Below are 16,789 nucleotides of genomic sequence, written 5' to 3'. Positions count from 1 at the left end.
CTTGGCTATCGATCTGGGTTCGTTTGGTTACGCCTGGGAAAGTTCGCTTACACCGTCAGCCATTGAACGTCCTCGTCGATGAGGAGGAGGAATCATCATCATCATCATCGTGTGTGTGTGTGTGTGTGTAACGTTACATGTGAACCAAACCAGGGTCACCTTTCCTGTTTCTACCATTTTAGACTCTTTCCGAAGAAATCAGTTTCATTTCTCAGAGTGGATTTAGTAACAGTCGGTGTTTGTCGGCTCGTGTTTCCACTTCACCCGCCGACCGACCGACCGACAGACACATCCAGCGACAGATGACAGTGACAGGCGCGGTGTCGGTAGCTGCTCATTGATAAGAGATAAACTGGGTGAAGGCGGCTGTCAGGCGCAGATAATAACGGACAATAACGGACAATAACGGACAATAACGGTCGAAACTGGACAATGTAGCGGGACGAAGCTCCACAACAGCTCGGCTGCGGCACTACCATGCGTCTCCGAGAGGACTTATTACTCCACAAGAAACACCTCGACACCATCTATCAGAGAGTCTGACTGAGGGGGAAACACACCTATTGGTCATTTAACTAGTATCTAGTCACTAACAACAGGGACGATGCGGCTTTTAACTCGCATGTCGAGGTGCACACACGGAGTGCATTTGTCCAAACTCAAGCTAACACAGCCGAGGATGTTGTGGCTGGAGCACCGCCTGACCCCCTCCGCTGCCCCCCGGAGGAAGAGGCAGTCCACCGGGGTCAATCTACCGGTCCACCCTACACCTGCCTTCCCTCTCTCCTCACCCAGGCCCTTCGTGTCTGTCCTGTCCTTCAGTCCGCTCAGAGGTCTCTCTACCCTCGGTCCACACTCACGGAAGCTCACACACACACCTGTTGCCTTTGCGAGCTCTTCAGCCGCCTCTACACCTTCACCAGCCGGGTCAGTGGACCCCCAGACGGACCCGGACAGAGGCCAGAAACCGACCACGGTCCCCCTGGAGGATGTTAAAAGGATTTTGAAGCTGGCTCACCCGGAGAGATGGAGTCTGGCAGGTAAACTACTGTGTGTGTGTGTGTGTGTGTGTGTGTGTGTGTGTGTGTGTGTGTGTGAGGACAGATACATGGCAAGGAGTTGACATGTATCTGTCCCCATCATCACCACGACTAGAGAAGGTCTGTCCATCCTCACCACCATCTCCAGTTGTCATTGGCTCACCAGTTAGCCTTTAGGTGCTTCCCTGATAAAGGATTAAAAAAAAGGTGTAAAATTGTTAAAAGTCGTTGATTTTACTGGTAATGGTGCAGTTGTCATTCATCATGATGTTTCTTTTTTTCACTGTAGAAACAAGTGGAAAGTATTCACACACTGAGTCAAAGACCTCAAAACTTTATTGGACTGAAAAATGCAGTTTATATACCCTGTATAGTTAACCCAGTGTGCAGATACTGTCAGTTTAGTTTATTAGTTTAGTTAGTAGTTATCAGTTTATTGCTTTTATTTGATGTGTTTTCTTGCGTTATCCAGGAAGACATGCGTACATCTACCTTTCTGCAGCGTTGTTTTCTCATTACCACGGGAGGATGATTCTGATTTAAGCCATACAGGGAAAAAAACGTCTTATTTCTGCTAGTACCAGTGGGACATTACAACAGTTGTTTCCTGTTTTTACCAATCCACACAACAGATGATATAGACGCATAAACATAAGTGAAATGTACACTTTGTGCATTTAACACTTGGATGCCATATTTCCTCTGTTTTTCCTCGTGTGTCCTGACAGGCCACCTCACTGCACTGTGCCATATGTTTCTACAGTGGCTTTGAATTTAATTATAACCTGCTCTGACCTTGTTTGGTGACGAGGTTCTCCCAGATTAGAAATGTATACAATCAGTCATATTGAATATTACCCTGCAAAGGTTGTTCTCCTACTTGGCTACGTATGATGTTCATTTGGAGCACAATTAAAGCACTTTTCACATCCTCAAGTACCTTTCATGAGGTTTTGTTAGAGAACTCGTTCCATATTTTTAACTTAGGACTTTTAGAAATTGTATCTCCTGGTTTTGTTTTCTACAATAATTTGTTTAAAGTGTATCTTTTCTTTGATTTGAAACTTTCTCCTTTTCTCTTTTTCTCTCTTTTCTTTGATCCACCCCAGCTGCTTTAGGCTTCCTCACTGTCTCCAGCGCAGTAACTATGTCAGCTCCATTTCTCCTGGGTAAAGTGATTGACACCATTTACACCACTGGAACAGACACAGAGACAATGACCGCCTCCCTGACATCGCTATGCATCATGCTGACGGGAGTGTTCCTGTGTGGTGGGGCGGCCAATGCTGCCAGGGTCTACCTTATGCAGACCTCAGGTGAGACAAGGAGGGAGACCAATACTCTACAGGGGTATATGAGGAAACACATGCACAGACAAATGATCACTACACAGAACATGCAACCAATACTACACTGATGTCTGCATCAATGAGCAGAATGTGAGGGATCTGTTTGTATCTCTTCTCCAGATCTTCATCTTTGTTTTCCTTATTCAGGAAAGGATAGGAAATACTAACTTTCAGTATCTTATATATCGAAGGAATGTCTGGGAAATATATTTGCTTTCTTAAAAACTGCACCTGCCAGCACCTTTGACACTCAGTAATTGACACATGATATGATGATATCATACGATATGATATACGATATGATATGTTGGTTTAATCCGTGCACAAGCAGAAACACTGCATTGATATCTTGGCGACTAGCGGCCGGGCACAGAGACAACATTTCTGTTTGTGTACAGATTAAACATTAGTTAATTGTTAATTAGTGAGCTTTAAATATGCAGGCAGGTGTATTGTTGAACTTTGGAGCTTTTTTAAATCAGCTGATTAATCCTTTCCTTTACTATTTGCCACAAATAATGAAATGCCCATCACAGGTTAACCAAGCCCAAAGTAATGTTTTCAAAAATCTGTATAAATTTTTTTCTCTTCTCTCTTCAGGCCAAAAGATTGTTCGTAATCTCCGTGCCTCCCTCTTCTCCTCCATCCTCAGACAGGAAGTGGGGTTTTTTGATAGGAGTAGGACTGGCGAGCTTATCAACCGCCTCTCTGCTGACACGGCCGTGGTGGGCCGCTCGATCACTGACAACCTGTCAGACGGGCTGAGAGCTGTCGCCCAGGCCGCTGCTGGCGTCAGTATGATGGTGAGTATGTCCCTCAGAGCGATCACAGCTATGTGGTCGATCAGGATAGCTTTGAATGAGGAATCAGTGGGCATCCTTTATCTTGTAAATACTCTCCTTATCTTTATTTCCGTGTCCATTGTTTGAACTTTAGTCTGGCTTTAAAAACCCTTACAGTCGTTTAACAACAGAGTAAGGTGTTTACATGTATATCGTTGTGTTGTTCAGTACAAGGAAGTAGTTGTACATTTCTTTTGCGTGTCCATTCAATGCTGTCGGTATGTGAGCTGAGAGTTTATAGACTATAAGACTGTTGCAAAACAGGTTTACAATAACAAGGAAATGGGAAGATTCTGACTGACACACCCGTGTTTGTGTGAGTGTGTGTGTGTGTGTGTGTGTGTGTGTGTGTGTGTGTGTGTGTGTGTAGAGGGTCACTTAATTATATACGGCTTTGACCTTTCGACCAACAGGTGGTTGAACTGATACTTACTTGCTGAGCTATTCATCTAAACAACACTCACTTGAGTATATTCACCAGTCTCAGCGGTTTTTGTTTTATCATTCATGGATTCAAGATTTGTTGAGCATCAGGTCTGTTAACTGATGCTTTTACTTCCTTTACAAAACTTTTTTTGGTTCCATTTTTTGACGGCTGTATTTTCCAAAACCGAAAATCAGGAAACACAACACAAACTCATGACAAACCATTTGTTTACCTCACAGGGAAGTAAAATGATTTCCTGGCATAACAAACTTTCAAGGCTATAAATAAAAATGAGGCTACTTGGGGTGAACTTTGTTCTCTTCCTCCTCCCTCTCCTTTTCTTATCTCCCTTTTTATTTCCATTAACTGTTGCTTTTTTTGTGTCTTGTTTTGTAGTTCTACATCTCCCCGAGTCTTGCAAGCTTTGTGTTGCTGATTGTTCCACCTATGGCTGGTCTTGCTGTCATCTATGGCAGATTCCTTCGCTCCATCTCCAAACGCACACAGGATGCACTGGCACAAGCTACACAGGTACAGCGCACAAAAAACACAGGGGCAGAACGGCTTAGAAGTATTTACTAGGTTTAATAACGAGAGTTTTGGTGTTCAGTTACTTTCTAGTTGCCACATGTGTAACAGCAAGGATTATTAGGAGGACTTGTTGTGCCAATAAAACCTATTATTTTTGCCTTTACGTTAAGACTGTGATTTTAGCTGTAGCTTTATACTGAAAACCACAGTTCATATTTGTGGTTGGTAAAGCAATACTCTTTGTCTATCCCTTTTAGTTTTGTGTATTTCTGATATAAATGCTCTACTGCCTGTGGTGGCTTAATTAAGTTTGCAGGTAGAGTAAATGGACTATGTTGATAACCTGATTTGTGATTTAGATAAAGGCCTAATAAACTTGTTTTAATGTAGTTGGCAGAGGAGCGTATCAGCAACATTCGGACAGTGAGGGCTTTTGGTAAAGAGCTGTCAGAGGTCAACACATACACACAGAAGATAGACCAGGTCTTCACTCTGGCCAAGAAGGAGGCTGTAATAGGAGCTGGCTTCTTTGGAGTGGTAAGTGTGTGTCTCAAGTCAATTCAGTGTTATTCATATAGCCCAATATCATAAACATGGACTGTACAATCTGTACAGCATACAACATCCACTATCCTTAGACCCTTGATTCGGATAAGGAAAAACTCCCCAAAAACCCCTTTAACTGGGAAAGGAATGGAAGAAACCTCACGAAGAGCAAGATAAGAGGGATCCCTCTCCCAGAACAGACACGCATCCAATAGATTGTGTGTGTACATTTTCAAGAGTCAAAATTCATTAAAAGCACATTTTTAAAGATATCTGTAGATCAACATCTAACAGATAGGCAGCCAATCAAGGGAAGCAAACATTGGTGTAAGATGGTTACATTTTCTAGTTTTAGTAAAGAGTCTAGCTGCAGCATTCTGAAACATTTGAAGACTTTTAGTACAAGCTTACGGCAGACCAGACTACAAAACGTTACAATAATCAAGTCTGGATGAAAGCAAAGCTGGCATTAGGATCTCTGCATCAGCCATGGTCAGGAAAGACCTAATTTAACTGTGGTGCACAGGCAGAAAAGGCTGTTTTGGTTATATCTTTAATGTGTTGATTGAAGGAGACGGTAGGATCAAACATAACACCATGATTCTTGGCTGTCAAAGTTTAAAAAATCATGCAGTTGTCAAGAGTCACTGTTCACTTTTTAAACTGGTGTCTATGTCGAGCAGAGTAATCGCAGTCCATGGCTCTTCTGCCAAAAGCGTTGGGGTCTCCTCTTGCACCGTGCACAGGCAGTACTGTAGGTGTGGTGTGTGGTGCTTGTTAGACCTGCTCTCACTCTTACTCTCCATATCTCTGGATTAGGGTGTTCCTATATCTTTTATGTAAATAATTTGTTTGAGCTGGTAAATATTTAAATAGTTTGACCTTCTCCCTCCCTTTTGTATATAAAAAAAAACAGTCTTTAGTTGTACATTTAAATATGTACATTAATTGTACATTATAGTGAGTTTGTGATTATTTGGCCAAGTAATAATAATGTTCAAAGTCTGTGTGTTCCCATCGGTCCATCCATCAAACATTATGTAGAATGAAAAAAAAAAAAAACTTTCGTTTGGAAAAATGGTTGTTAGGCCTGGAAAAGCTGAAAGGAGAATTTGGGGCAGTTGAGGAAAAAAGTTAATTTCGAGCTCTGGTCTGGGGTAGTGCCTGTCATAAATGACAAATTAACAATATTTAGCATTGTAGGTCTTTTAAAGTTGAGAGGTTGAGTGATCTGACATCAAGGACGTGCCCGGAGAGATGTCATGGTCACCTCTATCCTGTGTGATAGAATGTCAGCGACCAAATCCGCAGTTAGGAAATTACGTGTTGCACAGAGGCTTCTGCTTTTTCAGGTTTGTCACAATACCACAGTATCTGACTTCAGGATGTTTCACCATAAAAAAGGTTTATCCAATCCTCCATGCAAAGTCAGACCATACATACGTCCATCTGTGTGCTTTTAAAAGGTTAGTTAGGATATATTAAAGGAGGGTTGTATGAGGTACTATTACTATCAATAGTCAGTGTGTTACCTACAGTAGACGCCGGTTGGCATGGCAGTAGAGAGAGGCAGACAGGAGTACCTATAAAAAGGGACCACCTTAAAAAAATAAATATCAGTTTAAGTGTACACTATATTTAGAATATTTTCACTGCTTTACCTTGCTGACAGACAGCCCTTTACGACATGAAACTGAAGCCTTACATCTCTGAAAGCCTCTAGAGTCTTTTGACAAAAACAGTAAATTTACCTTCCAGAATAAGGGAGTTGCTGGTCCTAAAATACGTTTTGTTGAAAACTCGGGGCGTGCCAACCGCCGTCTGCTGTAGGTAGTAATACACTGATTATAGATAGTAGTAGTAGTAGCTCATACAGCCCCACTTCAGTAAATCCACACTAACCCGTTTAAGACAGTGTTGAAGCCACTCTATGACAAAAACTTGCCAAGGCTTACCATTGTTGAACATGCTTTTCTCTTCCTGTATTTAACACTTGGACATCTGTATGCAATTTCTATATGTTAAGTTGTTGCTAAGGTAGGATGTAGCTTTATTTGTCCACACCTATTTGTGTCAGTGATGGTACACAAAATATTAGAAACACCTTTCAATATGATACTGTTCAATTAATCAGAACCACAAGGACAGCCTTCAAAATTACGATAAAGTGTAATCTAAAACTGTGTCAAAAATGCATATAGTACTGTACGATAAGATATAATTTATTGTAGGGCTGTTGTATTGGACTAAACTTACCTGCGTGTCTCTAATAACCTGAAAACTCAGTGTGCTGATGAATTTCTCGGCTGATCATTATTGAAAATATTGTCCTGCTGGGTATCAATGTGTCTGTAATTCTGTAATTCCTTCCCACAGGCTGTTCAAATTCATTTTATCAGGTACATTATATTAAAATGTGTGGCTCAATGAACTGTAGTTTGTGTTATGAACAGATATCAAGAGGCAGATCAGTGACGAGACTCGCCAGTTACCTTTTTCCAGCAGGTTCTGTAATTAGTATAATCAGTTCTGTGTTAGGCAGTAGCACTGATCCCAGATGTTGTAGTAATCAGATAACTCGTGTGTGCCTGTATTTCAGACTGGTCTTAGCGGTAACATCATGATCCTGTCCGTGCTCTACAAAGGAGGCCTTCTGATGGCCAGCCAGCACATGACTGTGGGAGAGCTCTCGTCCTTCCTCATGTACACCTTCTGGGTGGGCATCGGTATTGCAGGTAATGCCTCAAACAGGCACTTTCCTATTATTATATAAATTCTCTCTGTATTGTTTGTGTGTGCGTGTGTGCGTGCATGTGAGATGGCTTTTAACTTGGTGTTTTTCTGCTTGATGGGTAGGTCTGAGTTCATTCTACTCTGAGCTGATGAAGGGTTTTGGTGCAGGAACCAGACTGTGGCAGCTGCTGGACAGAAAGCCTGAGTTTCCACTAAATGGTCAGCACACACACACACACGCACGCACGCACACACGCACGCACGCAGACACATAGAGTATTACCTCACATCGACAAGTACCCGTTTCTGTCCTGGAAACCCATCATAAACTACTTAATTATGTATGTGACCAGAAAACAACCATACTCTCAATATAACTGCTGCAAATTTTTAGATAAGTAATTTTTTTCCTGCCTATAGATATATATAAGTGTATGATGGGTAATTTTACAGCCTCTGCCTTCTCGTCTTCTTTCTGTATTAAACCAACCAAGCAAGTTAAAGTAAATAATAATCCGTCCCTCTTCCTCTGCTCCTCCACAGAAGGCTTGGCGCTTCCTCCAGACCAGCTGAAGGGTCAGCTGGAGTTCTGCGATGTCTCCTTTGCCTACCCGGCCCGTAAGGAGGCTCCTATCTTCCAGAACCTCAATCTGCTGGTCCCAGCTGGTAGCATCATGGCTGTGGTGGGATCCAGTGGGTCTGGAAAGTCAACCCTGGTCTCACTGCTGCTCAGGCTGTATGACCCGGATAATGGTGAGACTGAGCTCATTCTGTTGTCTCATTTAACCAGATACATCAACCACTGCTTAATAATGATGATGACCAACTTAAAAGTACAAGACTCTGTCAGATGGTTGTTTTCTCACTGAGAGTGATCTCTTTTCTCTAGGTATTATCTATATAGATGGTCATGACATCAGAGATCTGAATCCCTATTGGCTCAGGAGCCACATTGGAACTGTCAGCCAGGTGATAAATTACTTGTTTATGTTCCTATACAACACATCTCACAGCACATAAACTGAGCAGACACGCAACACAAATATTAGGAGCCTCGAAGTGAAGACTGTTTTGTCTTTCTCACATTCTCCTCCTCCCTCTCCTCCTCGCACCTCTCTCCCAGGAGCCCGTGCTGTTTTCTTGCTCTATAAGAGATAATATAGCGTACGGTGCAGTGGACCCTGACGCTGTGACCACAGACGACATCTACAGGGCAGCCAAAGTGTCCAACGCCTATAATTTCATCCAGGCTTTTCCTAAGGGCTTTGACACTGTAGTGGGGGAGAAAGGAGTGCTGTTGTCAGGTGAGACACAGGAGTGTGATAACAACATCTACTTCACTGTTAATGCAAGAAAGCTTGTATGTCCAACAGGCAGCTATCCATGAGTTGTAGCAGGGTTGATGATATTGAAGATATATTTTTTTTTTGTAGCCTTTGACATAGTATGTAGATTTTGATCTAGTAATCACTCCCACATGGTTTTAAATATATATTCAGTGTTGGGAAGAGTGCTTATTTATTCATTTTTAAGTTAGCTTATCAAAATTCTAATCAGTAATGAAGAGAATTATTTCAGCTCAATAATGCATTCATTTTTTATTATGTAATTTGCTGTATTTTAATTTTATAAGTGAAAAGTTAGTTTTGCATTAAAAAACAACCTGTTTCGTTTAACATTTCAGAAAGACAAAACCCCTTACTGTCCAAGTCTTTCTCTAACTCTCACCTCAGGTTTTCTCAGACGTAATCCTTTACAAATATTTGCATGTATTGTGTATACATTTTTCACATACAATAGTACAATTATGGTAAAAAGCCTTGAACACTGTTGTATTAACTATCATGGCTGCCAATTACAGTAGACACATACATGTAGGGCCTGTTCAGACGTAGCCTTTATGTGTGCACATGGTTAAGTTGTGTGTTTGTTTCTCAGGTGGTCAGAAGCAGAGGATAGCCATAGCCAGAGCACTGCTCAAGGTGAGTACAACAATGTAGTCATTTTACTGTATCCACATTAGAAGAAAGCACAGCTGTAGTCATACCTGTCTTCTACATTTGTTATCCATCTCCAAGTTTTATTTACATTCTAACATGTTGATTTAAAACTGATTTTTTTTTTTTTACTTCTATGATTTTGTGGTTTAATAGTAAGTGCAAAGGACTATACCACATACAGTACAGTATACAGTCTTTTTGTGCTGTCATTGTTGTTTTAAAGGAGTGTGCATTACTAAGATCTACCCTGTAGTCTCAGCTTTCCTTTTGTCTCTAAAACCTGAATTAGTCTGGATAACACTGTTTGTGTTCTCTTTCCACAGAATCCTAAGATCCTGCTTTTAGACGAGGCTACCAGGTGAGAAACACTTACGACATTATTAAAAGACTGTGTAGAAATCAGCCAACAAAACTTTACTTACAATACTTGCACTATCTTTATCCTTTTTGCTATTATTGACTTCTCTGCACAGAACTACTATTACTCTTTATTGTGCTGGTTAGACACTCTTTTAAGATTATTTTGTTGAACAAAATCCTGAACAACCATCTGTCTTCAGTGCATTGGATGCTGAGAATGAGTTCCTGGTCCAGGAAGCCTTGGAGCGTTTGATGGAAGGTAAATTCTTCCATCTTTCTCTTTCAAATTGCTTCCACTTGTTTTTTTTGTTGGTTTTTTTTTAAATCTTTGTTTCTCCTGTTTTACTGTTTCCTGCCCTTCTCACCCAATTACCAGGAAGGACAGTCGTGATCATCGCTCACCGTCTGTCCACCATTCAGAATGCGAATGCTGTCGCTGTACTGGACCAGCGGTGCGTAGCCGAGTGTGGCCAGCACAGAGAGCTGCTAGGCAACAGGCATGGACTGTTCAGAAAACTGATGGAGAAACAGTCGTTTCTGCAAGAACAGAAACAAGCACTTCGCTGAGAGGACAGGGAGTACAGGCGAGTGGATGGGGAAGAGGGAGAAATCAGGAGGTGAGGTCAGTGGCTTTGCTCCAGATAGGAGACCTGATGAAGACAGACACTCCTCACACAGGAAGCTCATAGACAACATTATATTTATCAGTCTCTGAATTTGGTGCAAATGACAAACTTTTCTCTGCTACGGGACACTGTAGTCTGTTATTACTATATGATTTTCACAACCCAACCAAAAACAGTCCAGTATGATGTATACAAAAATACTAAATATGTATTTGTTTATTAATTTGTGTCTATTTATTATTGAGTTTTTAAACTTAAAGATTGACATGCAGAATCTTTTACTGGAATTTTAAAACAAGCCGAACGAAGCAGCTATTTGTGTTGTCTGCACTGTGTTGTAAAACGGGACTGAACACTATCCTGACATATGTAAAGAAGTACATAGATTTATGTAAGCACATTTGTCATGAAACATATTAGTGATTGTCCTCCAAGTCATAGCTGAGGTGCTACACATCTAAAAACATAATTTCAGTTCACTATTTTAGTTTTTCATGCTTTGGATTTAATTAACAGCCCTGAAACTGCTAAACTTTACAATCATTATATGTCAAACAAAATAAAAGTTTTATTTGTGAAAGTCAATTGAAGCCTGCTAAACAGCCTCTTTTCTGGCTGATGTTCTGCTGCTCTCGGGTAGGAAGGGTGGTCTGTGGGTCACGACCATCACCCCTCTCTTAACAATCATCTCATTGTCTAAAATCCCTAATTCTTTCATATTTTTTTTACCTTGTTGCACAGTGCCAATCAGAATGTAATCTTTTATCTTTCTTGTTTTAATCTATAAATGAAAAAAACTGAAACCAACATTATGAACACCTGAGTGAACATCTGTGACCGTATACTGTTTGTCTGTGTCATGGCTGTCCCCTCCACACTGTGTGCACTGGGAGGTGTTTACAGGATGTGCACTTGGCCAACCTTAAACTCTTTATAAACAGCTCTAAGACCACGTACATCTAAGCCACAGCGCTGTTGAGGCGGCCAAATATAATATCTGGCCTGGAGAGCCTGACTGAGGGGTAATGATTCGCCTCAGTAAATATTTGGATGGTTAATGCCCACTTCACGGCTCACAGGGAGTCTAGACCTGAGTGTAAAGCCAGACATGCAAATGTACTCCGCTTGAATCCCCCACAGACCTAAAGGGACTGTTCCTTGTTACTAGTATTTCTTGTGACACACAACTAAACAACATCAACATCTGTGGAAATCCCCCAGTTTGTCATTGGAAAATGAGTTATGGATAATTAATTGGGCTCCGATCTGTGCAACGTAGCTGGGAACCATTTTGACTGGGTGCTACTTAAAGTGCAGTTAACAGATCATTAGTCAACAAGGAATCATTTAATTTATGATTAAACAGGCTTAATAAACAACAAATCAAATTGTGGCTGTATAATGTTTGTCATGGGTCAGACACTTGAGTTCTAAGCAAGAGTAACAAATATATATATATATATACAAATATTTACAAATTATCACATAATTTAAGTCTCCACAACACTGTTTAACCTCTGTTTCATCTCAAGACTGTCACATTAATTAGATCTAATAATTGCAAAAAATTTACATTAATGCATATTGTGGATATAGCTTCTTAATAATATAATATTTTATATATAAAAATATATAGCATAATAGAAATTAATCAGTCTTGATAATATTTAAACGAAGGACTGTGTCAGCATAAATTATACAATATTAGTCATTGGTAAATGGTCATTTAAATAGCTAACTAACGCTATGTGTCTCTGGTTAATCCCTGGTTACAGACTGTATGAAAGCAGAATTTGAGATAATCATTACAAGATGATTTATTGAGCGTTTTCATGATAGTTTTTTTTTCTTTAATTATAGATATGTCTGCCTACAGGTTTTTAATTTCCGCACCACTTGTTAGTCTTCTTTTTAAAGTAAATGATACCTTGAACATCGTCCCTGAACGTGACATGTTCAGACGTTTTTTGTGGGTCCTGTGGAAGTCAGTTGGTAATATTACCAAACCTTGCCCATTTAAAATGAAACCGAAAGCTTTCATGTTTGCAAAATCACTTCACCACTCACTCACTAAAATAACCACTGAAGTAGTTTGAGAGTTTGTCAGTTAATGATGGATCCAACAATCACAGAAGACTGCTGGGGGTTTATTTTTTAACTTGTATGTTATGAGTTATAAATAATAGGACCAAAATGATGTATTCTAGATTTTTAATTATTTTTGTGGTTACTAAATTATTATACATCTATGTAAAGGTAAATAAAGTGAGATACTGATTGTTTTTATTTGTGGGTTTTGTTGTTAAGCTGTTTTTTCCCCTTTTGCTTGGTCTGTTTAGGCACATGATACACCAGTATCAGAATGTATTTAAATGTCTTTTAAAATGTTGATTTTCTCCTGGTTTGTTTGCTTTTTATGAGTGCAGATGACATTTTTATTACATTGTTTCAAGCGGTGGTGTCAATTTTATTGTAACTTAAAACAACTGGTTATACGTCCACCTTTTAAAATCACCATTCCCCTACAGAGACACGAAAGATGATGGGAAGAGGAGACACGCTCACGCACCATCTCTGGCTCTATCACTGTAGATTATAGTTCATGGCTTCACATTTGCTCATTGAACTTAACATTTTCATAAAATATTCACTGTAACACACTGGGGTTTTTTTTTTTTACTGAACAAACTGCCTCATAAGTAACTTTGTGTTTCCATGCAGTGTGTCAGTCTATCAGTAGGTGGCACTGTTGCTTCACACTGTGAGCTACAGCCAGGCTCAGGCGTGTTCAGGTCGGTGGGATCAATGTTCATCCATCATATCTAAATAAAACTTCATGGTAATGATATGAGTAATGTGTATTCAGCTGTCGGTAGGTTGTGTTGACAGTGCGGTGAGCTCCTCATGTAAATAGACACATTGTCCCATCTGTTGGCACATAGACAGGGCCCAACAAAACAGCAAATGAATGCAATCAATTGATTTATCCTCCTTTTGTAAGAGTGTGTTGCACTTGTGGGGTAGTTAAAGAGTTTATCAACTTAAACAAGTACACATCAACCAGTTTAGATGTTTAAAATCATGTTCAGCTGTATGTTTGATTACTAAACAGTACAGGCACAAGAGGCAAAGCCACGCTGTAAAATACCACTGACATCAAGCAGAAATATTGTAGACACATTCATGGATGCTCATTCTTGGCCTTTGGTAACAGTATATGGTAGAGAGAAGTTTTAAGACTCTTAATGTTTGTGCTATAACCAAGCAGTGGGTGAGCCCCTCCAGTAAAGGCAGCAGTTGTGCTCCTGTTCTGCAGAGGACGGCTCAGCTGGCTCATGCAGCTGACCAGGTGCCGCACAGCCCGGCATGGGTTTCCAATTCCAACTCCATGTGCTGCGGCTCCCCTCGCTTTTCTCTGTATCTTCCGCCGGGCTATTTGAGGAACTAGTGAAACTAAGGTTCTTACCCTTTTTGGCCTTACACAACAAAATCATATGAATAATCTGTTTTCTTATCACATTAAAAACATCCCACAAAGCCTTATTTGTTCAGAAGATAGGACAGAAAAATAGAAAGAATTAAGTTCATGCTGCATTTGGTTAAGCTCAACCATGCCACACCTCTATGGCTGGCTCGGTACCACGCAGAGGTTTTACTCAGGGAGTGAGTCATTGATCTTATAAAGCAGATTTAACATTATTTTCGGGAAAACTGACCATTAAAATGAGACATCCCACCACTCTAAAACAAAGTGGGCTTCACAGGCACGATAGCATCTTATGTTTTCCATGAAAAAGAGAGACGGTTGCTCAACAGTCTCACTGATCAGGGCTCATGCTCCCAGTACTGCCTCTCTGTAGTGAACCACAGCCCATTTCTTGTTATTCCTGTCAGCCATGAAACCACACACCTTCTGCTACCACAAACTGATTTTTTTCTTTAGATGATGTTTGGATTGTCTCTGGACGGTAGCGGCCAAGAGGCACGCTGTCTAACGCCTCTCCTTCCACTGTGTCTTGTTTATCCTCTTTAGAAGGCAGCGTTAGAAAGTAAGAAATCAGTCGGAAAGGGAACTGATCTGTGCAGCACATCACTAACAAAATGAGGCTAAACAGTAAATGTGTCCTGAAACTTCATTGGAACAAATCACACAATTTGCAGTACTTACTAGGATACGTTCATATTTTAAAAGTCTGTCCTAAAACAAAACAACATTTCAATCTACATTTAGACACCTGATTGTTGTTTGAATAAAAATTTTAAAAAATATTAACCTAAGCACTTTTACCTGTCCATTTATATATATACATATATATCCTTAGTATCAGTAGTATCAGTATCCTCAGACTTTCTTCACTGTAACACCTGAGGAACTAATTAAAATCTCCAACAAGTCTGTTTAAAAGGTCTAACTTAAAACAAAAAATGCAGCACAGGAGCCTCAGTTGTTGAGCCACACTTAAAAAGGTAGGACACTCATGTACAGCGAGTGTATTGGTTCCAGCGATTGAATGCAGAGGCATGTGCTATTCTTACTGTCTCTGACACTCTCACCCTCTGCGCTCTCATGAGAGTGAGAGTTGACTGAAATAAAAAAAATGTAAGGTAGCAAGGTAGGCAGCCATTTGTACCATGACGACTGAGCATGCTGTTACTCAAAAAACTATCTACCTGTTCACTTCTCTCCTTTTTGTTTTACTGGATAAAATACTGACATGTGACTGGAACTGTTAGTTAAATTATTTTTTTAAATTTTAAAGTTAAAAAAATGTGCACTTCTAGAAAACACTAAAAAAAATACTCTCCGTGTCTCTGTCTCTCCTTCAGCTGGCTGGGTGACATATCTTCTGACAAACTAAACTCATGTTTTCTGCCACCTGCTGCTGCACACGCCCTTTCACCTCCCTCTTTCTCCTCCCCTTCCAAGTAGACTCTCCAGGAGGCTCCCTGGGCTCTCCTCCCCCTCGGCCCCTCTGACCTGCCCTCCCCTGCCCCCTCCCCTCTATCTCTCGCTCCCCGACAACTGCCAGGCCCTTTACATTTTAGGCGTTTCGCAGACCCTCTGATTCCAAAATGGCTCACAACAAGTGCATAAAAGTAGCTCTACCTTGCTCTGCAGCCCCTCCACTCCCTGACCCCCTCCCACAAAACACACAACACACACACACACCATCATGCACACACTCTCCATGCTTTCGGTCTACACCAATGCAGCCCTCCCCCATTTTCACCCCTTCTCCCTCTAGTCATCGAAGATTTTCCTCCCTCCCTCTTCAGACCCTGTTTTTCATGACATATTTTTGAACCACTGAGGACCCCCCCCCCAAACAGCTTATATTGCCTCAGTGTAATATGAATTGCAAGTGCTGAAACTCTTCTATGAAAACTTTCAGGGCCAATTACTGCACCTCAGCTAACATACCTGACTATATAGAAGTCTTCTCTGCTTCACATTCACTTTTCTCTTCTTTCTGACCCTTTCCATAAACCTGTACTTGTACAGGCAGTGAATATGTCATATCTAACCCCTAGAAATCCACACTGAAGATTTCTGTTGCTGCTATAATGATGAACAGGTCATGAAAGGTTATATGTTACCATTTCTCTGCTCCCATATGAATCCAGCTTTATGATATGAGAGCACAATATAAGGCATGTGTTTGTATTGACGACCATTTGATAACTTCTTTAATTACTTTTTGCTTTTTGATACTTTTTGTGACAAAAATGTTACAGAATAAAATCCTACTTCTCCTACACGCTTCGTGAAGTTCCAGATGCTAATCCACGTCTCATTTTCTATTATGTTTCCTTGCAACATTGGTTGCTTTAAGCAAGGAATCCCTAGTTTCCCTGGTGTCCTAAGATTTCCAAATCCTTTTTCTCTCTCCTGAACCTCTGCTCTTTTAATATAAAGCCTGTTATTACATCTTTAGATGTATCTTTGTTTTTTTCTCTACACTTCTCACTCTGTCATTCCTCACTTCCATTGAGTTTATTATAAGCTCCTTGGCACCTCCTCTTCCACTCCTTCTGGTCCCATACTACAACACACACAAACATCCATGAACATGCATGTACACACGCTGAGCTTCTTTCTCTATTTCTTACTCCTACATGCACACATGCACACATACACACATACACTAGCTCCCCTCCTCCAGTAGAGTTATAATTAATCCAACTGCTCCAGTGACAGAGCAGAGTAGCCCCTGCAGATAAGGTTTCAGCTGTTGGCTGTTTCAGTGGTTCTCTCCTTATTTATTCAGTTTGACTGAGACAGATATGTGTGAATATTAGGCCATGTGGTCTGCAGGATAGTAGGTTATGAATTA

At 40.6% G+C, this 16,789-nt stretch overlaps 1 protein-coding gene across 1 annotated transcript; it reads left to right on the top strand.

The window, feature by feature from the left end:
• The first annotated feature begins 63 nt into the window (after nucleotides 1–63).
• On the top strand, nucleotides 64–12,736 carry abcb10 (ATP-binding cassette, sub-family B (MDR/TAP), member 10). The gene is made up of 14 exons (XM_051379556.1): nucleotides 64–1,040; nucleotides 2,150–2,356; nucleotides 2,990–3,192; nucleotides 4,055–4,189; nucleotides 4,580–4,726; nucleotides 7,335–7,470; nucleotides 7,592–7,687; nucleotides 8,012–8,221; nucleotides 8,358–8,437; nucleotides 8,592–8,772; nucleotides 9,407–9,450; nucleotides 9,792–9,826; nucleotides 10,029–10,087; nucleotides 10,205–12,736. Exons 1-14 carry the CDS (start codon nucleotides 605–607, stop codon nucleotides 10,393–10,395), a joined length of 2,160 nt encoding a protein of 719 aa, XP_051235516.1. The 5' UTR covers nucleotides 64–604; the 3' UTR covers nucleotides 10,396–12,736.
• Nucleotides 12,737–16,789: the final 4,053 nt, after the last annotated feature.

This window comes from Dicentrarchus labrax, unplaced genomic scaffold (genome assembly GCF_905237075.1).
Source record: "Dicentrarchus labrax unplaced genomic scaffold, dlabrax2021, whole genome shotgun sequence".
Taxonomy (NCBI): Eukaryota; Metazoa; Chordata; class Actinopteri; family Moronidae; genus Dicentrarchus; species Dicentrarchus labrax.
This window is presented reverse-complemented; position numbering and strand designations above follow the sequence as displayed.

What these genes read in the sequence shown, in the direction of transcription:
- abcb10 (XM_051379556.1), top strand. Translation starts at nt 605, where the DNA reads ATGCGGCTTTTAACTCGCATGTCGAGGTGCACACACGGAGTGCATTTG. An exon ending in GAGCTGGCTTCTTTGGAGTG is followed by an intron (nt 4,727 to 7,334) that starts GTAAGTGTGTGT and finishes CCTGTATTTCAG; the next exon opens with ACTGGTCTTAGCGGTAACAT. An exon ending in GGTGGGCATCGGTATTGCAG is followed by an intron (nt 7,471 to 7,591) that starts GTAATGCCTCAA and finishes CTTGATGGGTAG; the next exon opens with GTCTGAGTTCATTCTACTCT.